Source organism: Gorilla gorilla, chromosome 12, assembly GCF_029281585.2.
Source record: "Gorilla gorilla gorilla isolate KB3781 chromosome 12, NHGRI_mGorGor1-v2.1_pri, whole genome shotgun sequence".
NCBI lineage: Eukaryota > Metazoa > Chordata > Mammalia > Primates > Hominidae > Gorilla > Gorilla gorilla.
In genome coordinates, this window is record NC_073236.2 from 91252875 (window position 1) to 91278866 (window position 25992).

The following is a 25992-nucleotide window of genomic DNA, read 5'->3' on the forward strand; positions in this document are numbered from 1 at the left end:
AATCCTTGAGAAGCAACATCATGGCACAAAACTTACATGCTAAAAACTAGAAGATGTGTTTAAAGAAATTAAAGAGCTACATAAATGGAAAAACATACTATGTTCATGAATCAGATGACTAAGCTTAGATGGCAATACTCCCTGTATTAATTTCCTAGTGCTGCTGTAATGAAGTACCACAAACAAGGTGGCTTAACACAACAGAAATTTATTTTCTCACAGTTCTAGAGGCCAGAAGTCCAAAATCAAGGTGTTGGCAGGTTCACACTCTCCCCAAAGGCCCTAAGGGAGAATTCTTCCTTGCCTCTTCCAGCTTCTGTTGGCCCTAGGTGTTACTTGCCTGTGGCAGCATAACTCCAATCCCTGCATCTGTCTTCATATGGCCTTCCCCCTTGTGTCTCTGTCTCCAGATTCTGTGTGTCTCTTGTCTCGAAATCTCTCTCTCCTTATAAGGATCCCATTCATTGGATTTAGGACTCTCTTTAATCCAGTATGACCTCATCTTAATTTGATGACATCTGCAGAGATCCCATCTCCACAGGAGATCACACATACAGGTACTGACAGTTAGAATTTCACATATTATTTGGGGGGACACAATTCAACTCAAAACCCTCTCCAAAATGATCTACAAGTTCAATGCAATCCCTATCAGAATCCCAACTGACTTCTTTGTAGACATCAACACAAGCTGATTCTAAAATTCATACGGGATTGCAAGGGACCTCAAATAACCAAAACAATCTTGAAAAAAAAAAAAAACAAAGTAGGAGGGCTCACGCTTCCTGATCTCAAAATTTGCTATAAAGCAACAATCATCAAGATATTATGGTACTGGTGTGGACAGATCAATGAAATAGACCTGAGAATCCAGAAATAAATCCATATATCTACAGTCAACTGATTCTCCACAAGGGTACCCAGACCATTCAATAAGGAAAGAATAGGCTTTTCAGCAAATGGTGCAGGGACAACTGCATAGGCACAGGCACCATATACAAAAATTAAAATGAGGTTGGGTGTGGTGGCTTATGCCTGTAATCCCAGCATTTTGGGAGGCCGAGATGGGCAGATCACCTGAGGCTAGGAGTTCGAGACCAGCCTGGCCAACATGGTTGAGACCCCCATCTCTACTAAAAAACGCAAAAATTAGCCAAGTGCAGTGGCGCACACCCGTAGTCCCAGCTACTCGAGAGGCTGAAGCAGATCACTTAAATCCGGGAGGCAGTTTGCAGCGAGCTGAGAGTGTGACACTGCACTCCAGACTGGGTGATAGAGTGAGACTCTGTCTAAAAAAAAAAAAAAAAAAAAATTAATTCAAAATTAATCATAAACCTAAGTGTAAGTAAGAGTTAAAACTATAAAACACTTAGAAGAAAACATAGGGTAAGTCTTCATAACCTCAGATTTGACAGCAGATTCTTAGATATGACATCAAAAGCATCAGCAACAACAACAACAAAAATGGGAAACTGGACTTCATCAAAATTGAACATTTTTGTTCCTCAAAGGACACTATCAAGAAAGTTAAAAGACAACCTATAAAATGGAAGAAAATATTGCAAATCATATATCCAATAAGTGACTTGTATGTATAATACATAAAGAACTCTTACAACTCAATAATAAACAGACAACCTAACTGAAAAATGGAGAAAAGATCTCAATAAATATTTCTCCAAGAAGATATACAAATGGCCAATAAGTACATTAAAAGATAGTCAACATCACTCGCAATCAGGAAAATGCAAGTAAAAACTACAATGAGATACCAGTTAATACCCACCAGAATAGCTAAAATCAAAAAACCAAGTAATAACACTGAAGAGGATGTGGAGAAATTAGAACCCTCATACACTGCTAGTAGGAATGTAAAATGGTACAGCACTTTGTAAAACACTCCAGCAGCTCCTCAAACAGTTAAGCAGAGTTGCCACATGACCCAGGAATTCCATTCCTAGGTATACACCCCAAAGAAATGAAAAGAGATGTCCACAAAGAAACTTGTACATGAATGTCAATAGCATCATTATTTGTAATAGCCAAAAGGTAGAAACAACCCAAATGTCCACTACATGACAAACGGGTAAGTAAAATGTGATACATCCATAAAATACAATATCATTCTGCAATAAAAATTGAGTACTGATACATGCTACAGCTTTTATGAATCTTAAAAAGCATGATGCTAAGTGAAAGAAGTCAGAAAAGACCATATACCATATTATTCCATTTAAATGAAATGGGTAGAATTGGCAACTATATAGCCAGAATGTAAATTACTAGGGTTTACGGGCTAGGGAGGGGTGGAACAGGGGAATAGGAGGGCAATAGCTAAAATACACAGGGTTTCTTCTTTGGGTGATAAAAGTGTTCCAAAATTTACTGCAGTGACAATGCACATTCCTGTGAATATACTAAAAACCACTGAATTGTAAACTTTAATTAATACATTGTATGGTATATAAATTATACCACAATAATGCTGTTAAAAAAAACCATAGTACCAGAAAAATTACGGCATTCTTAAAAATGTCATTTAAAATGAGGTCCATTCAGTTATCCGAAAATACTTTTTTTTTTTTTTTGAGACAGTTTCGCTATTGCTGCCCAGGCTGGAGTGCAATGGCACGATCTCAGCTCACTGCATCCTCTGCCTCCCAGGCTCACGCAATTCTCCTGCCTCAGCCTCCCGAGTAGCTGGGATTACAGGCACGCACCACCACACCCAGCTAATTTTGTATTTTTAGTAGAGATGAGGTTTCTCCATGTTGGTCAGGCTGGTCTCGAACTTCCAACCTCAGGTGATCTGCCCACCTCAGCCTCCCAAAGTGCTGGGATTATAGGTGTGAGTCACCGCGCCCGGCCCTGAAAATACTTTTTTTGAAGTTAGGCCAAAGGGGAACAAATGGCATTTTTACTACTAAAGCTCCCCTATGCTACTCGTTGGAAAGCTGCTACAAATTCTTATGATTTGTTCCTTTCCATACAAAAAACAGGAAGGAAGGGAAAGGAATTAATATTTAATGCATGCTCAATGCCTGATATTTTACATAATTTATTTTTATTACTTATTTATTTCAGAAGCAGTGTTGCTTTGTCACCCAGGCTGGAGTGCAGTGGTGTGATCATAGCTCACTGCAGCCTTAACCTCCTTGGCTCAAGTGATCCTCTCACCTCAGCCTCCAGAGTAGCTGGGACTACAGGGAAGTGCTGCCACATCTGGATAATTTTTAAATTTTTTGTAGAGATGGGCTCTCCCTGTGCTGCCCAGGATGGTCTTGAACTCCTGACCTCAAGCAATCCTCCCACCTCAGCCTCCCAACGTGCTGGGATGACAGGTGTGAGTCACGCAGCCTGGCCATACGTTCTTAATTTAACTCAATAATCACAACATTTAACTCCATTATATAAATAGAAAACCAGAAGTCCAGAGAGGTCAAGAGCTTTGCCCAAGGTCATAAATGTATAGGGGCTAGAGAATTTGAATTCAAGTTTTCCTGATGCCAGATCCTATGCTCCTCTCGCTCTACTTAGCTAAACCATCTCCCTTTTCCAGCTTCTTGTACTCTTAAGTCCTTGAAGTTGACCCCTAAGCAACAAACATACTTACTTGGCAAGGCAAGAAGAGCTATGTAAGTCTGCAGCTTCTCAAACACAGCTGTCATTTTTTTCATGTCCTGGGACAGCTCTAGATTCCTGGCTCTTAACGCAGATGTGCAAAGAGAGGATTCACATTCTTCTTCTAAACTAGGAATAGGCAGATTTTTAAGAAGTGAGCATCCCAAAGGATTTTCAGTTAGCTATTAGCAGCCAACCAAGTTCTCAAATAACTATATCCAAAGAGAGATATTGCAGAAAAAAGATTTTGATCTCATTTGCATGGCTCCATTTTTTTACATCATGATACATACACTGCTTGCTGCAAATACCAATGGAATAAAAGATGATTAAATGGAATAACAGATAAAGGCATATGTCCATTATCTTTCCATCCTGAGAGCAACACAAAACATTAGAATATTTCTAATTTTCTTTTTCTTTTTTGTTTGAGACGGAGTCTCTCAAACTGTGTCAAACCTGTGTCGCCAGGTTCGAGTACAGTGGCGCAATCTCGGCTCACTGTAACCTCCGCATCCCAGGTTCAAGCCATTCTCGTGCCTCGGCCTCCTGAGTTGCTGGGATTACAGGCACCCACCACCACGCCCGGCTAATTTTTGTACTTTCAGTAGAGACAAGGTTTCACTGTGTTGGTCAGGCTGGTCTCGAACTCCTGACCTCGGGTGATCCGCCTGCCTCAGCTTCCCAAAGTGCTGGGATTACAGGCATGAACCACCACGCCCGGCCATATTTTTAAATATTCTAAATGTTAAAAAATCATTAAAATATTTACAGGAAAAAATTTTCACAGACTAAATTCCTAAAGAAAATGAATTAAACAGGAACTGGTATTATTAACACTGACACCAGCAAGAGAATCTAGAAAATCTTTTCCAGTACACAGTTTTTCCAAAGCCAAACAGATTTACAATCTAGAGGCTCAAATTTAAAAGTAAACGCTTAACATTCATAAAATGCATTTTACCATTTTTAATTTTAAATAGTTACTTGGGAAAACTTAATTACAAGGTTTTTTAAAAATGTAGTGTCTTAACTATTCATTTTAAAATGTGGAGGTAATCAAGCAAAAAAAAAGGTTTTTAGACAAAGCCAGAAAAGGTAGCATAGGAATCATAATCATTTCCATTCTCTCTCCATTGCAACTTCTCTTCTACTTTATTTATAGCAGACAGCTTCATTCCATTCTAAGCCCATTTACTACTAAACAACAGGTCATCTTGTCAATTAAAGTGGTATTTAAACCAATGCTCCCAAAATTGCTGAAAAATATTAATAACTCATGAAGCAGGGCTGAAAGCATATGGGACAGAACATTCCAAAAGTAGAAATCTTACCCTAAGAAAGAATTCATCCAGTGTTTTACAAAACATAATCATGGAAAAAATGAAGCAAGATAAAATTCATAACTCTTTCAAGTAGTAAATACTTGTGCAATGGTTCTTAAACAGATTCTTCTTAAACATAAGCCAAATCAAAGTTACATTCAACTTTAATGTTAAACTTCTAGAGTCGATTTTCAAAAAATCTTTATACAGAACTATAACATATAACGATCTAAAATAAAACTATTAGTTCATAATAATTAGTTTAAGCCATAATTATCTGATTCCCAGTATTTCCTAATATCCTATCATATGCACAAATCACAGAATTTTGTTACTGAAATACCTTGTAAGGTTAGAATTAGGAAAGAAGATGTCTCTTAATATATATTAATTTTTTTAATAATAAAATTGTATATTTCTTAAATGCTAAACTTACTACTTTAGTTTTACAAGGACTTATGATATAATTACTTATATATTCTTTTTTTTTTTTTAAGAGACAGGGACTCTATCACCCAGGCTGATATAATTACTTATATATTCTTTTCTTTTTTTTTTTTTTAAGAGACAGGGACTCTATCACCCAGGCTGCAGTAACAGCTCACTGCAGCCTCAAACTCTTGGGCTCAAGTGATTCTTCCATCTCAGCCTCCTAAGTAGCTAGGACTACAGGCACAGGCCACCACCTCCAGCTAGTTTTCTTTTTATTTTCAGTAGAGACAGGTCTCCCTATGCTGCCCAGGCTGTTCTCGAATTCCTGGCCTCAAGTGATCTTCCCGCCTCGACCTCACAAGGTATTGGGATTACAGGCATGTGCCACCATGCCTGGCCTATTTTCACTATCTGTAAGTAATTAACCTTTTTTTTTTTTTAAGACGGAGTCTCACTCTGTTGCCCAGGCTGGAGTGCAGTGATGTGACCTTGGCTCACTGCAACCTCCGCCTCCCAGGTTCAAGTGATTCTCCTGCCTCAGCCTCCCAAGTAGCTGGGACTACAGGCATGCACCACCACGCCCAGCTAATTTTTGTATTTTTAGTAGAAACAGGGTTTTGCCATGTTGGCAAGGCTGATCTGAAACTCCTGACCTCAGGTGATCCACCCTCTTTGGCCTCCCAAAGTGCTGGGACTACAGGCATGAGCCACCGCACTTGGCCAACCTACTTATTTTCTAAATTTTATTTTACTGTAAAATATTATTTCTCTCATGTTCCAGTAGTATTGTTCTTTGATTTTTTTTTTTTTGAGATGGAGTTTCACTCTGCTGCCTAGGCTAGAGTGCAATGGCGCGATCTTGGCTCACTGCAACCTCCGCCTCCCGGGTTCGAGCGATCCTCCTGCCTCAGCCTCCCAAGTAGCTGGGACTATAGGGATGCACCACAACGCCTGGCTAATTTTTCTATTTTTAGAAGAGGTGGGGTTTCACCAAGTTGGCCAGGCTGGTCTCGAACTCCTGACCTCAAGTGATCCACCCACCTCAGCCTCCCAAAGTGCTGGGATTACAGGCGTGAGCCACTGCGCCCGGCCTTGATTTTTCTAAAAAAGGGCTAAATCTTACAATGGAAAGATTTAAATGAAATAGGTGTCTTGGTAGTTGTAAACCAAAAGTATCAAAACTTACAAGCAATATTATCAAATTTCTAATAATACGTATTATTTTTTCTGCCCTTCTAGAAATATTTAAAGTAGAATATCAAAGGTTACTAAATGACGTATTCTGTAAGGGCTAGAGTAGATAAGGTTTTTAGTTTATAACAAATCACTAATAACAAAAATAAGAAAATACACCATTTCAAAGAAACCTAAAATTTATAGATCCTAACACAGAAGGAAACTATTATGAACACCCATCTAGGTGTTAACTGCAAAGGGATGATAATGGTAACCACAGTACAGAACAACTGAAAATCCATAACTGACAGACTATAATTCAACTTTCTTAAATTTAAGTTAATGCTGCTCAACCATGCTTTTCCTTTTTCACGGAAGTCCAAATTAACTGTGAAGCAGAAAAGTCAGGCAGATCACAAGAGGCACATGTTAATATTTTATTAACGCCAGCCAGATCAGGTTACACCCACAATTCCCCAAGTTCCCTGGTCTCCGGGGGTAACTACCTTTTTAACTGATAGGGAAGAATCTTCCTAAGAAAACATATGTAGGAGGTTAAGTGTTCTGAAAAACTTTTCAATTTCACAGTTGTCTCCTGGAAAAGAAAAATAATTTCAAGGTTAAAAGTGCTACTGGACAAAGAGGAGCTCCCAGTTTCCAGAAGTAAAACAAGGAAGAAAATTACCAAGACAGTCACAGTATCCTCAGTGATACTTTCAAATAAATGAAGCATTCCTTCCTCAAGAGGGCGGACATAGGACGCATTTTCATGAAGGTATTGTGAGAACTAAACAGGAGGGAAAGTATTGTGAATTAAATCACTGGAAAATAACAAACATCAACACACTTCTAAATGGACCCACCAAATTATAAACCTAAATTGTAAACCTGATAACGGCTCACTGCAGTCTCAAACTCCTGTGCTCAAGTTTTGGAAACTTTTATTGGAAATTTGGTTTAAAAGCTAAACACAGATGCTCCCCTCTAATAGTCCCAGATGATACCCCCAAGTCCCTATCCCATTCTAAATCAAGGAACTAGAAGAGGGGTGACACAATTAATAACCAGGCATCAGAGGAAATAGGGAGCGAATACTGCATTAGAACCTAGGACCAACAGGTCAGCCTCCCTGAACACCTGCTTCTCCATAGAGGTCCCAGTATAAAAACAAACAAACAAAAAAGATTTGAAAATCAAGACTGTACGACAAAAATTTTTGTGTTATATACCCAATTTTTAAAAAACAAGCCTATTGAGGAAAGCTTATTTTTAATGTATACGATATTTGGTGTTAACAAATTCCAAGGATGTAATTATCAAAATGAGGATATAGAAACCTTTTTTTTTTTTTTTTTTGAGACAGAGTTTCACTCTGTCCCCCAAGCTGGAGTGCAGTGGTGGGATCTTGGCTCACTGCAACCTCTGCCTCCCAGGTTCTCAAGCAATTCTCCTGCCTCAGCTTCCCAAGTAGTTGGGACTACAGATGCGCACCACTACGCCCAGCTAATTTTTGTATTTTTAGTAGAGACGGGGTTTCACCATGTTGGCCAGGCTGGTCTCGAACTCCTGACCTCAGGTGATCCACCCACCTCAGCCTCCCAAAGTGCTGGGATTACAGGTGTGAGCCAACATGCCCAGCTTAATAACTTTTTATAACTGTCACTGATAACCTTAATATTTACAAGGGACTAATTCAGTATGAAGAATAGCTTCAGAAAAAAATCCTATAGGCATTTAGAAAATTTATAGGCAAAAAGATTATTTTCATTTATTAAATATCTCAATTATCTAATGTTATATAATAGCTCAAATTTCAATTTCTCAGTATAGAAATGTAAGATCTCATTTTGCAGAAACGTGATTCAACTGACCCCACCCACTACAAACTACACAGACACATGGCCCTGGGTAACTTAATCTCTTTGGGCTTCAATCTTTAGAGCTGTATAATATAATACACTCTAAGCTTACAAGTCTAAAGGTCTACTTTATGATGCTATGAACAAGTTTAAACACTCCAGTCATCTTTTAACAAATGGTTTCTGAATCTCCTTCAATAACACAGACTTATTAGAAAAATCACATAGGATCTTTTATAGGCCAAAGCACCAAAGGTAAAGTAATGAGAAATACATGAATTATTCAAAGTAATGAAATGACTCAAATTAAGATTAATATATTTGATTCTCACTATGTGGGTATAACATGGCAACAAGCTAAAATAAAATTCCAATAATGGACAAATAACCAGTATTGGATAGTATATTCTATCCAATACTGGTTAGCATATATATATATATATATATATATACACACACACACACACATACACACACTATTCAAACATATTGATATGGTTTGGCTGTGTCCCCACCCAAATCTCAGCCTGAATTGTATCTCCCAGAATTCCTACATGTTGTGGGAGGTGTCCAGGGGGAGGTAATTGAATCATGGGGGCCAGTCTTTCCTGGGCTAGTCTCATGATAGTGGATAAGTCTCACAAGATCTGACAGGTTTATCAGGGGTCTCCACTTTTGCTTCTTGCTCATTTTTCTCTTGCTGCTGCCATGTAAAAAGTGTCTTTTGCCTCCCGCCATGATTCTGAGGCCTCCCCAGCCATGTGGAACTACAAGCCCAATTAAATCTCTTTTTCTTCCCAGTCTCAGATACATCTTTCAAGTCTTTATCAGCAGCGTGAAGATGGACTTATACATATATATACACATACATATATACATACACACACAGACACACACACACACACACACACACACATATATACACACACACACACACACACATACATTTTTTTTCTTGAGACAGGGTCTCACTCTGTTGCCCAAGCTGGAATTAAGTGGCACAGTCTTGGCTCACTGCAACCTCTGCCTCCTGGGCTCAAGGGATCCTCCCACCTCAGCCCACCAAGTAGCTGGGACTACAGGTACAAGCCACCACACCTGGCTAATTTTTGTTTTTTTTTTTGTAGAGACAGGGTTTCACCATGTTGCCCAGGCTGGTCTTGAACTCCTGAGGTCAAGCAATCCACCCGCCTCAGCCTCCCAAAGTACTAGGATTACAGGTGTGAGCTACTGTGTCTGGTCAGAAAATATTTTTTAATATTACAGGAAGTATAAAAGAAAGCATAACTACATTAAACTGTTGCAGTACTGTCTTCCCTATCCAGGTCTTCTGAAAGCTTTTTCCCACAGTGATATTAAAGAACATTTCAAAGGCCCAATGTTTAATTTTTACAAACTTCAATAGATGTGTAGAGTCAGACCAAAACTGATGAAAGCCAAGCACCTAATGATGGCTTCCTATGTGTAAGACATAACGATGATGATCCTAAGAGCTAATCTTTATTGGGTGCTAGTACTACATGCCACGCACTGTTTTTAGTGCTTTACATGTATTATCTTATTGAATCCTCAAATACGCTTACCTGTGAGGCAGGTATTCTATCTCCCATTTTAAAGATGAGAAAACGGAAGCGCAGAGAGAGTAAGCATATTTCCCAAGAGGACATAACTGAGAAAGTGGCAGAAATGGACTGGGAACCCAGGAAGTCTAACTACTGAGTCCAAGTCTTTGCTGCACTAATAGGCACGTAGGGGACCCACAGACATAAACACTATTCAGACCTTGAAAATACTGCATGATGCACAGAAGAAGCAGGGAATAAGAATCAGGTTATGTAGGACGAATGGCATGACTCATATTTCAGACTGCCACATCATGAGGCACTTACGGCACACATGTATAGCAATTTCCCTCAATTTCCACCCTGTGAGAGTCAGCTTCTAAGATGGTTTCAATTGTCTCCACTTCCTGGTATTTTTGGTTTTGTGTACTACCCTCTCACATTGTTTCAAGGTTGGTCTGGTCTGTGTGACCAATACGATACTGAAGAAGTGATGATATGTGACTACCTAGGCTATGTCAAAAGGCACTGTGGCTTCCACCTTGCTCTTAGATCGCTCGCTATGAGAAATGTTAGCTGCCATTTATGAGGACACTCAAAGAACCAGGCAATAAGAAACTGAGGTTCCCAGCCAACTACTAGCACTAACTCACCAGGCATGTAAGTCGGCCACCTGGGATGCAAATCCCCCAGCTCCAGTGACATCCTGACTGAAACCTTATGAGAGATCATGAGCCAGCTAACTAGCCCCTCCATTCTTGACCCGCAGCAACTGTGAGATAGTAAATGTTTGTTGTTTTAAACTATGAAGTTTTGGGGTAATTTATTACATAGCAATACACAGCTAATATACTCACATTTATTTTATCCTTTTCAGTTAAATGAAATTTTGTAAGCTACCTTAAATTGTTTTTTAGAATTAGCAGGGGAGAAAAAAGGGAAAGAAAGAAGCAAAATCTAATGGCCCATAAAAGGCACATGGATTGAAGGAAGTGACATTTAAACCCTGTTTGAACCTCACAAACCCTGAAAATGCCCCCCAAGCTCAACTGGATAAGCAGTGTGTCTCCTACTCCATAACTCAGCAGGAAGGAAAAGGGTCAACTATACCACACAGGTTGTTTTACTCCTAAACATGCCCAGTGATGAAAGTTACACTGTGAGTACAATCAGGGAGAGAAATGCCAGCAAATTAATTTTTCCGACAATAAAATGGCACTTTTATGTCGCCCCCGATCAAAAAGCTATAGAGGCCTCAATCCTACAAACAAAGTGAAGGTCTATGTCTTGGCCTGCCCTCAGGGGCCTTTTAGAACCTGGAGCCATTTTTTTTTTCAACCTTACTTTCCATTCCTCCCCTTCTGAGGACTTCACATTTCAGCCAAGACAGTTTGCTCATTATTCCCTCCCCATGCCTCACCCTGTTCCCAACCCCCACACTCCCTATGCTTTCCTGCTCCATGATTTTGTTCATGTCATTCTCTTCTGGGGAAAAAGTGTATCCCACTTCTCTCCTCCTATTTAAACCTTGCTAATTTTTCAAGACCCATTCAAATCCCCAAAGAATCTTTCCCAGACATTACCACCTACAGTGACCTCCATTCCCCGGTGATCTCATACCACTTACTGGCCATACCACTCACTCGCTCACACTGAGGTCTTTTAAAAACTCCCCAAGGGCCAGGCACAGTGGCTTACACCTGTAATCCCAGCACTTTGGGAGGCTGAGGCAGGCAGATCACCTGAGGTCAGGAGTTGGAGACCAGCCTGGCCAACATGGCGAAACCCTGGCTCTACTAAAAATAGGGAAAAAAAAGAAAAAAAAAATTAGCCAGTGTGGTGGTGCACGCCTGTAGTCCCAGCTAGTTGGGAGGCTGAGGTGGGAGGATCACTTGAGCCCACGAAGCAGAGGCTGCAGTGAACCAAGATCACACCGCTGCACTCCAACCTGGGCAACAGAGCGAGACTCCACCTCAAAAAAAGAAAAAAAAAAAACCTCCCTGATATGGTTTGGTTCTATGTCCCCATGCAAATCTCATCTTCTAGCTCCCACAGTTCCCAAACGTTATGGGAGGGACCCAGTGGGAGATGACTGAATGATGGGGGTGGGTCTTTCCCGTGCTGTTCTCACAATAGTGAATGGGTCTCACGAGATCTGATGGTTTTAAAAATGGGAGTTTCCCTCCACAAGCTCTCTTTTTGCCTGCCACCATCCACGAAACACATGACTTGCTCCTCTTTGCCTTGATTGTGAGGCCTCCCCAGCCATGTGGAGTCTAATAAACCTCTGTAAGTCTAATAAACCTCTTTCTTTTGTAAATTGCTCAGTCTCCGGTATGTCTTTATCAGCAGTGTGAAAACAGACTAATACACTTCCCTAGAATTTAATTTCTTAAGAATCTCTATTTTTGCCATATTTTATTTTGAGAGTAAAAACTATGACTTTTGGGTTTTTTCCATGTCCTTTGCAGTACTTGGATGGTGCACAGAAGAGGTCTAAAAACAAACAATATCTCCCTATTTTGTTCAGGGCAAACAAAATGTATCCTGAATTAAATTTACCTTCTGATTCAATGGAGATATAGTGTCAATGGCAGAATCAACAGGAAAAATTTGAATCCTCTGTTCTGTGTAGGTATGAAAGTTTAGAAGAGCCGTCACAAGATCCTGAACAAAAGCCAGGGCCTGCCCAGCAATATCTCGCATCTTCAGCTTTAAAATGAAAAATATACAGTTAAGGTCAACTCTCAAATTATTATCCTAAAAGAACTTTATTGAGTCTGATCTGGAGAAAACATCTGAATCCTAGTGTGATTATTCCTTACTTTAAATTCATCTGCTCCCACTTGAATTTTAATATTCCTATCTAAGTAAATTAGAAAGCCACCAGTTTGGCAAATACACCTCCTGCACTTAACCCAGACCACTTAAGTATAAGGTCTACCAACCTACAAAAAAGTATGGCTCAAAACATTAATGCATCTCATAATTTAGTTCTAATGTTATCAGACAAGAGAGATAGCAAAAATCTGTGTTACTTATGAATGCAATAAAAAGCAAGCTACATTTGAATAAATGTATGAGAAACACATAAAGCAACAGTTAAATGCAATGACTGAATGCACTAAACAGAGGTCCAAACACAACTAATTCTTGTTTCTGGAAAGTTTGATGTATATATAACTGAAAATAAAAACATGTACTTCATCCTTTACCTGGTGTCTCCTATTGTGGAGTGGAACGTTGAGAGGGTTGTACTGACTATATTCTACAGAAGAAAAATAATGTACATTAAGTCTCTCATTTCACATACACTGGAAAATAACTTAAATGCAAAATAATGAATGCTCTGAAGCAAAATCAACTTTACATAAGAATTTAAAATGATCAACAATACAGAATAATGGAATTTACACAGAATCAGTGGTTTCTCAGATAAAGTAATACTTCCCATCTTTTTTTAACTTCAGGCTTAAAAAAACCCAAACAAATCCAGTGTTTCCATTTCTAAGAAATCATTTCAAATACTGCTTTCAGGCTTATCAAGACTACTTATAAAGGCTCATGATGTTCTTGCTGTTTTCAGTCATTCTCCCTTCTAAAATAACCCTCCACAAAGCCGCCACGCTAATCAGCAAAAAATACCACTGTTTTCCTGACACTACATTACCAGAAAAATCTATCACTGTCTGCCACTGTGGATCCCAATGACTCAATCCTAACTTTCCTGGATGGCATCACTATCTTTCTCAGTCTTCCTCTCTACCCTGGTCTGTTACTAACCTCTGGCAGCTTCCTCCTACCTAGCCATACCTCCTCAAACTCCTCCTTAATGAGCTGCATCTCTCCTCATCTCTACTCATCCCTTCAGCCACTCAAACCTGCCCTTCTCTGCCCAGGTTCTCAGTCAGAATGACCCCAGTGCCAAAATACGATTCAGAATGTTCCTGTGGCATAGTCACCCAGTTCCCTTTTATGTCTCCATTGCTACTCACTGGGCTATACATTACCAGCTTGATCTCCCATCCACCAACACCTCTGGACACTTCTATCAGCCATCTTTCAGCCTTGCTTGTTTTGCTTCCCAGCCTGGTCCATTGTTTCAACGCTTTTGCTAACACGAATCCCGAGTAAGGTCCACTACAATTTACTCTGCCTAACTCCAGGGGGCTTCAACTCTACTCAGCAATCCACAATTTCATTGCCGTGTGCCTATTTTATTTCCCATGGCATCTATCCCAAACCTTTTCTGTTTCAAGCTCCTAATACCATTCCTCCTCTCCTCTCCACTACCCAATGGATAGGATGGCCTCTCCCTACTCCACCAAGAAAATCACAGCCAAAGCAAAAGAGTTCTTACACTCTCCACCCTCCACCTCGGTCTACTGCTTGCATATCCTTTCCTCAGCTAACCGTCCTCCTGGGCCCTTCTGCTTCTGACCCCCTCAGGACCTTACGACATAATCACTCCCTGCTTCTATCTTCAGTATCTCCTCATTACAAATAAAGCATTTGCTGCAGCTCATTTAACTCTTGTGTCCACAGTGAGTCTCTTCCATTACTTAATCACACTTAATTCTCTGCCCTGACTCCTGTCCCCAGCACATGCAGCCTTTTCTTTCACTTTGCCCGTCTGTCAGGCCCTCATGCTTCTCCATTTCCTTCATTCCCACTGCTCAAAAAACAGCACTGCTCTGCCTATTTCCTCAGCACCCATTCACCTCAACTCCCTGTGCTGGCAATCTAGTGTCCACCTACACCCTGCACAGAAGCGCTCCTCGCAAAGTATACTAGTCCTCTCAAGGCCACAAAATCCAGTCACCAAACCCAGTCGCCTTGATGCATCACCCTCTGACCTCTCTACAGCAATGCGCAGAACTGACCTGCACCATCAGGTTGAAACTCCCTTCTCCAGCTTCTGCCTCACCCCGTTTCCACAGCTCCCCTCTGCCTCCTGATCACTGGGATGGAGAACTCACCAAGGACCCTGCACAGGCCTGACTGCACTGTGCACCCACCACTCCCAACATGAGGGCTCCTCCAGCCCAATAGTGTTGACATCAGTTTCTCTCCCAAAGTCTGGTCTTTCATTTAGAAAGGCATACATCAGCAGTTATATAGATACATATGAACCCATCTGTCAGAACATCAAACAACAACAAAGTTAACCTCGTTGTCTCTCCCATAAACCTGCTCCTGTCTACCTCTTTTCTTTCGGTCAACTGCATCACCATCTTTCCCATGACTGCCTCTTTCTCCCTTGTCTCCTTGAAAGGACCAGTCTGCTCCCTCTCCTTCCACAAGATCTTCCGCATCTCCCCAACCCAGGCTAAGCCTCCATAATAGTACGCCAAAACTATCATCACAATAGTCTTTGACTCCCTTGTCCCACTCCAAGGTAATCTACACTCTGTTGCCAGATTAACCTTGTGAGTACACATATAGCAACATGATGTTCCCTGGCTCAAAAACTTCTCCAACAACCCCATGGCCTTATGAATTAAGTTCCCAGTCCTTAGACCAGAACGCTAGGGTCCAGTCCCACCATACCTTCCAGAACTTACATGTCCTTGCCCTGCACATCCCACCCACCCTAAGCCTCCTGTCATACTGGATTACTGCTCCTGAGGGCATGATGACACCTTTTATCCTATATACCATACTTCACGTAATTCCTTAGATTTTACCCTTATCTCTGCCCAATAAAACCTGCTCACATATCCAGGCCCAGCTCAAAGCACCCTTTTTCTGGGAAGGCTTCCCCACACCATGCCACCAGCAGTAACATGTCCTTCTCTGAAACCCCAGGAGGTTCTTTATGGCACAGTCTAGTTTATATTGTTGACATTTCTACATCTATCTCTGCCTTACCAGGCTATAAACTGCTTGAGGTAGAAATTTTGACTTACCAATTTTTGCATCCCCTATGCTACTGACCTGTCTAGGCACTCAGCAAATGATCTTTAAATATTTCAGGACTAAAAGTAATAATCCACATGTGACAAGAAAGGGACCTAAAACAGGGTGACAACTAGTATTAGAAAAGGAAGGATAAATCCATGATTCAGAAGGAAATTATTAAAACCTAATGATGGAGACAAGGCTTAAAGGGAAAATGTAATGCCACAGTTTCAAATCCAGTGAATCCAGTAGTATTTACGTTAATGTAGAAGCTAGAAGCAGGTGTTATTTTCAAAGGGGAATTTAAATTTTTGATACAATAATGACATGGGCTGATTTTAATCTTAAATCAAACTATTTTTTTTTTCTTCCTCTTTTTTTAGGTCTTCCCTAAACAAATTTAGGGGAAGTAAAATATTAATTTCAATCATGTGATTACAGAAAAAAGAAATGTGCATCAATTTGAATGTAAGTTTCAAAATCCAAACAAGCAAATATTTTCTTTGCTTTTGAGGTTTTGACTTCTTACCTAAAGGTTGCAAATTTGGCACCTATTACACATGTAAAGTAGTATTTTTTAACTTTTTGTTGTTCCTGGGAATGTAAATTATCAAACAATTCCCAGGGTGAATAGGAAGCAAGGCTTAACCAAGTTAGCTTCCTAGCTATTGCTGGGAATTGACCAAGGGGTAAGACATAATTTTAAGAAGATTTAACTCCCACCACCAAGCCTCATTTCCCCCACCCCAATCAACAATTTTTCTTGTACAAATATTCAACTATTTATGTGCAGGTTGTTTTTTACCTTGGAAAATGCTAAATACATGCAATCAAAAAATGTGGATTTGGGCTTCTTCCAAGAAGACCAGCTTTGGAGTACTTATATGACAATTTAAAATCTTCCTGTTAAATATGATTACCACAGCTGATCAAATGAACAAAAAGAAAGCAATCTTCTGTTGGGCCAATTAAATTTTTTGCCCTAAAGATCAGAAATTACTTTAATTAGTTGGCTACCGCAGAGAGATTCAAAGTTACAAATAATGGAAAACTGTACATAATACCTACTTGTATCATTAAAAGGTACTTTTTCATTGATGATTGATAAGGATTCCTCTAATCTACCTGACAAATCTTCATGAAGAGTCTTTAACTGTAACTGACTGCAAAAAAAAAAAAAAATACAAAACCACATTATCACCAATCATTGAGTGAATCCTCATTTATTTGTTACCTCAACAGCTGGTAGTAGGCTTCCAGAGAACTGCACCTGACATCCGGGATACTCTTGGCAGAGAGTTGTTAAAAGAGGAAGATAACAAAAACGCTAACCTGGCTTCTCAAGTCCCAGGGACTTCTGGAGAATGATGTGGAAGTTTGGAGGAATTTATCATGGTACGAGTGTCTTAGCCAACCTTACATTTATTTCCCCAAGCTCAATCAAAGTAATCTTAGAAATAATATTTCCCCAAGATCAAAGTAATCACAATGTTCTCGTTACAACACATAAGTATTCACCCTAGTATCACTATAGACTCTTTTTTTAAGTACATATTATATTAGCCTTCTTTTCCCCTTGAACTCAAAAGCTGATAATTTCTGCGTTTGGTTCAATTATGTACACATCTAAATCATGCATGTAATTCTAACGATGCAACAAAATCGATATGAGAAATTCACTTAGTTGATCCTATTAAAAACTAAAATATTATTATCAAATAAATGTTGGAGTATACCTTTACCATGCATTACTAATATTTTGATTTTAAGATTTATATATCTCCAAATTAGATCGCATAACCTCTATTTTATTCAAAATGTACCATTAAAAGATTGGCATGGTGATTATCAGTTTTACTTCCTGGGACTATCAGAGGCCCCTTCTGTTTAGAGTAGTTTCAAACAGAAAGTCTCCAGTCTTCAGTACAAGAGCTCCAGAACACGATCTGCCACAGCCCCAAACCCTCGCAGGCTGAGGACTAATACACAGGCCACTCTATCAAGAATGCTTAGGGCCCCGGAGATCCCAGAATTGAAAAGGACCCTGTAGATTACTCCCATTTTCTCCTTTTAAATGTAAGACAACTAAGACAGAGGAGCTGCTACAACCAAAACTCATGTCTTCTGAGTCTTGCTTCAGAACCCTCTTGGAATTCAAGTTTCCACATACCATTCTTCCGTTCGAAGTCGACATTCCTTGGCTTCCTTTTCTAGAGTCTGAGATTTCACCTGAATTTCAGAAGAAAAAGAAACGCAGATGGCTCAGGCTACGACAGATAGGAGCACACTTAGTAAGACCCTGCAGGCAAAAGTCTCACCGGAAATGACTAAGTGCATAGACAATTTATTAATACAAAAGCTGTAACTATTTTTTAGTGTGCTCTCACAATGGGGCTTACTTCTAGTTTAGCCTTGTCGTTCTGCAGCTTCTCAATGGTTTCCATGTACTTCCGGGTGAGACCATCAACCACAGCTTGGTGCTGGGCTGCTTCTGTCTCCAGAGTGGCCAGTCGACTCCTCAGCTCTGCTTCCACATGCTTGTGCTGCTCATCAGCTTCAAAAAACTAAAAAGAGAAGACCATTTTCTCTTCTCACAATATCCTAATATACATAAATGAGAAAAATAACAGCAGTGACTATTCACTGAGCAACTTCCACATGGTTCCATATGCTGACTATGTTAAACCCACACAGGCATTATCTCATTAAATCCTCACAGTATATCAGAAGTAGCTACTGTAATTCCTCTTTACAAATATGGAAACTCAAGCTTAAAAGAGTTACATAACTAGTCTAATGTCTCACAGCTAAACTACAGTAGAACTGAGATTTGAACACAGGAAATCTACTCCAAAGCCTGCACCTCCTACCTCTCAGTCTCATGAATTTCTATTTTAAACAATGTCTGGCATACATAGAATTCAATTGATCAGAGTATAACTTTTCTACTAAGCTAACTTTCACATAAAATAATCAAAATTAAAACAGGTGTTATTCTTAAAACAGGTAAAGCTCTTTCCTGTAATTAGAGTCCAATACTAATAAAAAATTGTGAATACTTACATATAAAATACACTGTGGTCAAAAACAACGTTTTCAAAGACTGAAAAGCGTTTCTGTTTGTGTGTGTGTGTGTGTGTTTCCTACCATTTGACCAAAAAAAAAAATAAATAAATAAGTAAGGAGGTTATAGTTGGATACACTATACTATGAATCTTTTTTTTTTGAGACAGAGTCTCACTCTGTCGCCCAGGCTAGAGTGCTGTGGCTTGATCTCAACTCACTGCAAGCTCCGCCTCCCGGGTTCACGCCATTCTCCTGCCTCAGCCTCCCAAGTAGCTGGGACTACAGGTGTCTACCATCACGCCTGGCTAATTTTTTGTATTTTTACTAGAGAAGGGGTTTCACCACGTTAGCCAGGATGGTCTCGATCTCCTGACCTCGTGATCCGCCCACCTTGGCCTCCCAAAGTGCTGGGATTACAGGCATGAGCCACTGCGCCCAGCCCACTATGAATCTTAGAATATGCTCAATGGTTTGGGGGCAGGCACTAACTTTTCAACATTCCATAAATATCTGAGTGCCTGACATAAGTAAGACACTGTCCTGGGACTAGGCATAGAAAACATACATGGTTCATACCCTCAGAGATCTTACAGTTTAACAGGGGTAGGGATAAAAACCAACTAAACATCAGTAAATTAAAAAAATTAAACATCAGTTAAAAAAAAAAAAAGGGGGGAGGGGGAGGGAAAAAAGCAAACACCATTTATTGGTAAGCTCCCATTTAAATGATACATGTAATCATTTCCCATATAAAATGAATAATGCTCAGTATATTTCTGCACTGTTAAGTTATAAAGCTATTCTGCTGTCTTCTGAACAAATGCATATACTTCAAAGCACACATCCACATTAAGACTGTGTGATATTTAAGAAATGAATAAGTGACAGTGACATATATACTTGAAGACCATAGAAGACATTAAAACACCCACGCAGACACAAAACACTCTATCTGCATTAGCTTTTCCACATTAACAGATCACAGACCCATTTTTTAATTCATATGGAAAAACAGATTTTCTCACTTGTATATGCAACCGTTCATTCTCTTCTATCTTCTTTTGCAGATCTTCATCAAAGACACTCTTCTGCTCTTGACTCAACTGAGAAGAAGATTCTCCACTTTTCTGATGGAAAGAATAAGTTATGTCCACATAACTTTCATCCTTTAGAGAAACATCCTAAGGTACACAGATTCTCTATCACCTTAGAAGCTTGTCTCTTCTATGTGTTCACCATTCTCAAACAATCCTGCAAAAGGTATACAGTTCATCATTTAACTTTTCCTATGTGACACAAGTTGAAACTACAAATATTGTAAGGAGCAGGAAAGCTTTAAAAAGAGAGAGAAAAGAACAGATAAGGCTTACTATTCTTTGCAGATGAATTCAGGAGTAGTTCTGCTGGAGGACGGAGCAGACCTAGAAAGCTCCAGCAATATAAAATAAGCTCATAAATATCATTTCAATTTGATCTTTTGGTTTGGGAAATGAGAGTTATAGCAATTTCATGAGTCGGAGTTGTTACACTCCATAAGAAATTGTAATAAATTCTGTAACAGCATCCACAAAGGTAAGTTTATACAAAAGTTCATATAAATTTCTAAGTTAAAAAAATATATAAAATAAAGCTATTATAAATAAATAGGAAAATTCTCAAAGATTATTTAAAAATCCATTCCTTTAAATTTTTACTAATATGAACTCGTTCTACATAGAATAGCACTATTTAAAACATCTAATAATGAGCATTTGTTTTCATGTAATACATAGAACTGAGACTATTCAAGGAACAGCCTAACAATGAAACTGTGTTCAAACATCAGTCACCACCCTTTCTCTGCCTTTTTTGTAGTCTCACTTCTCACTTAAAATGAACTCACCTACTAATCCAATTTGAATCAGTGATTTAAAAGCCCTTTGAAAATGGAGTAGCCATATAAAAAGAAATTAAATATCCATCATGTTTGGAAAACAAGAGGTGCATATGGAACACTGCAGAATGACGTATTCAGGGTCCTTAGTGCTTCCAAATTTGATGAGCTTTAATTAATTCTCAGTATTACACCCAAACCTCTGCTCAACAGTCCTAGGCAGGGATATTAAGAACCTGAAGAACATGTTTGAAGTTCAGATGACTATTCTCTCCCCAAGGGTGTTTCAGAATTTCCAGGGCATGTATCTTTTTATTTTTTTGAGACGGAGTCTCACTCTGTCGCCCAGGCTGGAGTGCAATGGTGTGATCTCGGCTCACTGCAACCTTGGCTTCCTGGATTCAAGCAATTCTCCTGCCTCAGCCTCCCAAGTAGCTGGGATTACAGGCACATGCCACCATGCTGGGCTAATTTTTGTATTTTTAGTAGAGACAGGGTTTCACCATGCTGGCCAGGCTGGTCTCCAACTCCTGACCTCCTGATCTGCCCGCCTCGGCCTCCCAAAGTGCTGGGATTACAGGCGTGAGCCACTGTGCCTGGCCTGGTATGTATATCTTGAAAAAGTTTCCCAAGTGATTCTAATACATAAGTGTTATACCCTCTCTGTTGCCTCCTTTATTTGAACACTAACACTCTAGCGAATGCTTCTATGTGGGGAAATGCATATGGGAAAACTATTAACATATAATTACGGCAACTGCCCATTACATGGGAAATATGGCCCTAGGCACTTTTACATGATACCATAGAATCCTCACAACAAACCTGAAAGGCTCACTGTCACTTTGCTGATAGAGAAACTAAGATTACAAGGTTAAAAATTGTGCCGAAAGTCACAGATTTATTAAAGGCAACCAAAGAATTCAAGCCTGGGCTTAAATCTGAAGCCTGTGCTCTTCTGGCCATACTGCACTCCTTCAGAGTCACTGTGTGCCTTCTCCTTCCCTTCTACCCATTCTACTGTTACTGCCTCAATACATACATTTGTGGAGTGTTAGTCTATATACATACAAGACTTAAAGACTCAATCACTATCTCTACCCTTAAAAAAAAAAAAAAAAAAAAGCAGCAATCTCTTAATCACAATGTTCAAAAGTACCAGATTATCCACCTTAGAGCAATAAGAATCCCGCCTCACCATATAAAACCATAAGGCAAAAAACCTCATCTCTAAATCTCAAGACAAGAACACCAAACTAGCCTCGTAAGAATAAATGCTAAGAAATTACATCTGCAGTAAACTTACAAATCTAAGGTATAAGTGTTTCAACTGCTACTTCTTTTTTTTTTTTGAGACAGTGTCTCACTCTGTCACCCAGGTCGGAGTGCAGTGGCCTGATCTCGGCTCGCTGCAAACTCCGCCTCCCAGGTTCACGCCATTCTCCTGCCTCAGCCCCCCGAGCAGCTAGAACTACAGGCGCCCGCCACCACGCCCAGCAAATTTTTTCTATTTTTAGTAGAGACAAGGTTTCACCATGTTAGCCAGGATGGTCTCGATCTCCTGACCTCGTGATCTGCCCGCTTCAGCCTCCCAAAGTGCTGGGATTACAGGCGTGAGCCACCGCGTCTGGCCGCTACTTTCATATGAGTAGTAACGCTTTGACAATCTCCCTCATTTTATTTGCTCAACCTTGGATTAATGGCAACCTGGTATAACCAAAACATGTCAACAATTTTAGCTAATATAAGATATTCCACTGTCTCTTCTCGGCCACTAAACCAACTACATTTGCTCCTAATAAATTCTTTAAAATTGACTATCATATAAATGTCCCTAACATTTAATATATATTAATAATAAGAGTCTGCTTTCTTGACCTAATATCCAGTGTAATAATGGAACATTAAAAATTCAGGGCCGGGGCCAGGCACGGTGGCTCAGGCCTGTAATCCCAGCACTTTGGGAGGCTGAGGCGAGCGGACCACCTGAGGTCGGGAGTTCGAGACCAGCCTGACCAACATGGAGAAACCCCTTCTCTATTAAACATACAAAACTAGCTGGGAGTGGCACATGCCCACAATCCCAGCTACGTGGGAGGTTGAGGCAGGAGAATCACTTGAACCTGGGAGGCAGAGGTTGCGGTGAGCTAAGATCGTGCCATTGTACTCCAGCCTAGGCAACAAGAGTGAAACTGTCTCAAAAAAAAAAAAAATTCAGGGCCAGGAATGATGGCTCATGCCTGTAATCGTAGCACTTTGGGAGGCCGAGGCAGGTGGATCGCTTGAGTCCAGGAGTTCAAGGCCAGCCTGGGCAACATAGTGAGACCCCATCTCTACAAAAAATACAAAAATTAGCCAGGCATGGTTGTGCACACCTATACTTCCAGCCACTCTGGGGGCGGAGGTGGGAGGATCACTGAGCCTGGGAGCAGAGGTTGCAGTGAGCCAAGATCACACCACAGCACTCCAGCATGGGTGGCAGAGCAAGACCCTGTCTCAAACAAACAAACAAAAAAATAATTCAGCAGTGGGGTCTTCTGTTAAAACCAGGATGCCCTGTAGGTGTCAGTAACTAACGACAAGGTCACACTAACTTGCCTGTATTTGAACCTACCTTGTTTTTCTTGCCTCGTGGTTCACTTAGAGCTAGTTCATCTTGAAGTAGTTCTACCCTCTTGGCAAGCTGCAGATTTCGAAATGTCAAACTGTCCATTTCCTGTTGTAGTTTTCTCAATGACTGATCCTTCATTTTCAGTTGCTCCTATATCAAAGTGAAAACAGATTGGTCCTCACAGTTTAGCTGTAAGGTTTAGAAATTTTATTAAAAATTATTTCTATTTCACCAAAATATAATCAAAACCTCTTGCTTTAGGAAATTCAGGTTGTATGTGTATCATTTCAGTTCTTAAGTTTTTAGCACTTTGTGAAAAGATAATCTTTTGGCTAAACCAAGTAAATATAAAAATAAGAGCAACTATACTAAAGTAACAGATTGTGATCAACTAACATCCTATGACAGTGAACAGACACAAAGATTGAGGCTACAAATTTATAAACTTATTTTATTTATTTACTTATTTATTTTTTTTTTTTTGAGACAGAGTCTCGCTCTATTGCCCAGGCTGGAGTGCAGTGGCACAATCTCAGCTCACTGCAACCTCCGCCACCCGAGTTCGAGCATTTCTCATGCCTCAGCCTCCCGAGTGGCTGGGACTTCAGGCGCACACCACCATGCTCGGCTAATTTTTTTGTATTTTTAGTAGAGACAGCGTTTCGCCATGTTGGACAGGCTGGTCTCAAACTCCTGACCTCAGGTGATCCACCTGCCTCGGCATCCCAAAGTGCTGGGTTTACAGGCATGAGCCACCATGCCTGGCCAAACTTAGATATTTAAAAAGAACCTCAGATTTAATGATGATTCCCTTCAGTGAAAAAGAATGGGAAGAAATATACTTGTATTCCATTTTTTCTGTAAATCCTCCCTGAATTTAAATTAGTCAAAATGAAGTCTGCAACACACTTAATTGCTCTTCAACTATTCTGACATATCAAAGATAAAAATCAGTATCATACCAAAAATATTTTCATATGCTGTCCTATAATAATTCACTTTAAAGCTAAATGACAATAGAAACAAAATCTAAAATATTCTGCTAACCTTTTTAACACACCCTCTGCTGACCATTTTGTTCTGTTTATGCCATAATGGGGTATGAAAATGGGAAACTAAAGAGAAATATTTAGTTTCACTCTTTTTTAAAAGAATTATTCTAACTATATTTTACTTATGATGTTCTGACAACTTTTTATTCACTGATTATCAAACACAGATGGCCATGTAATACTGTATATTTAAAGAACTGGGCTGGCACAGTGGCTCATGCCTGTAATCCCAGCACTTTGGGAAGCCGAGACAGGAGGATTGCTTAAGCCCAAAAGTTGGAGACCAGCCTGAGCAACATAGTGAGACCTCATCTCTATTTAAAAAAAAAGAAAATAAAAAAATAAAGAACTGTATGTTTACTAATTTCACTGAAACAATTATAAAACATGAAGGTCATGCTTTAACGAACAGATGATTTAACTGTATTGAAACAGCAACCTAGGCCAGGTGCAGTGGCTCATGCCTATAATCCCAGCACTTTGGGAGGCTGAAGAGGGCGGATCACTCGAGGTCAGGAGTTTGAAACTGGCCTGGCCAACATGACAAAACTCTGACTCTACTAAAAATACAAAAATTAGCCAGGCAGGGTGGTGCACGCCTGTGATCCCAGTGACTCAGGAGGCTGAAGCACAAGAATCACTCAAACCAGGGAGGCAGAGGTTGCAGTAAGCCGAGATTGTGCCACTGCACTCCAGCCTGGGTGACAGAGTAAGACTCTGTCTCAAAAAAAAAAAAAAAAAAGGAACAGCAACCTAAAAGCCATAGGCTAGTGTCTACACTCTACTGACACTACCTGCATGTTGAGAAAAGTGCTAGAGGGATAGAACAATATGCTCCCATTAAGGAGAAAATAATTTTTTTCTTACATTTGTTTAGTAACACCTTAATTTTTACTTGTAGTTCAAAGGCAAATTTAGGCCTAGCCCATGTCCAAACTATCATGTCTTTTAAATTTTAAAAATTCAAATCAATGAACATTGATTACACCTAACAGCTCACTGAAGGGTAAACCCAGTAATAAAACTAAAAGCCTCCTGTAACACAGGACATCCTAATATACCTGTCTAGCAAACTGGCAAATTGTCACTTGTTGTACTATAATTACAATGACTACTGTAATAAATAGTAAAACAAAAAATAATTTTTCTCATAATTTATATAATTATAATATATAATTATGCTTATAATTCTTAAAATAAACTAATGCTCCAACTCCATTAACCAATCATTAATTTCATTAATTTCAGAAAACATCTATCCCAGCCTTCCGCTAAACTCCAGTTTCTGTAATGGGGATGATAATGTTATCTGACCTCATAGGGTTGTTGTGAACACTAAATAAGATAATGGATATAATGGACTTAGCACAATGCCTGGTATGCAGTGAGTGCTCAATCAATAGAACCAGCTGTCACCACGCCTACCACTGTTCCTACCATTGCTGCCATCACAGAGTTAATCAAACACAACCAGCAACAGGAGGGTATGAAACACCAGCACAGGCTACTAGGAC

The 25992-nt window shown here is 39.7% G+C and overlaps 1 protein-coding gene across 2 annotated transcripts in view; it reads right to left on the reverse strand.

Annotated features, from left to right (window-relative positions):
- Positions 1-25992, reverse strand: part of PPP1R21 (protein phosphatase 1 regulatory subunit 21) — a 74822-nt gene that overhangs the window by 37298 nt on the left and 11532 nt on the right. Inside the window, exons 3-12 of one of the 2 annotated variants that reach the window (XM_004029211.5) lie at positions 23430-23576; positions 19968-20069; positions 18276-18440; positions 18047-18105; positions 16945-17039; positions 13191-13243; positions 12538-12687; positions 7240-7341; positions 7061-7149; positions 3614-3750 (exon numbers count right to left, since the gene is read on the reverse strand). In XM_004029211.5, coding sequence (XP_004029260.3) covers positions 3614-3750; positions 7061-7149; positions 7240-7341; positions 12538-12687; positions 13191-13243; positions 16945-17039; positions 18047-18105; positions 18276-18440; positions 19968-20069; positions 23430-23576 — 1099 coding nt within the window. Of the gene's footprint in view, positions 1-3613; positions 3751-7060; positions 7150-7239; positions 7342-12537; positions 12688-13190; positions 13244-16944; positions 17040-18046; positions 18106-18275; positions 18441-19967; positions 20070-23429; positions 23616-25992 lie in introns of both variants that reach the window. The other variant, XM_063695890.1, reaches the window with a different exon arrangement.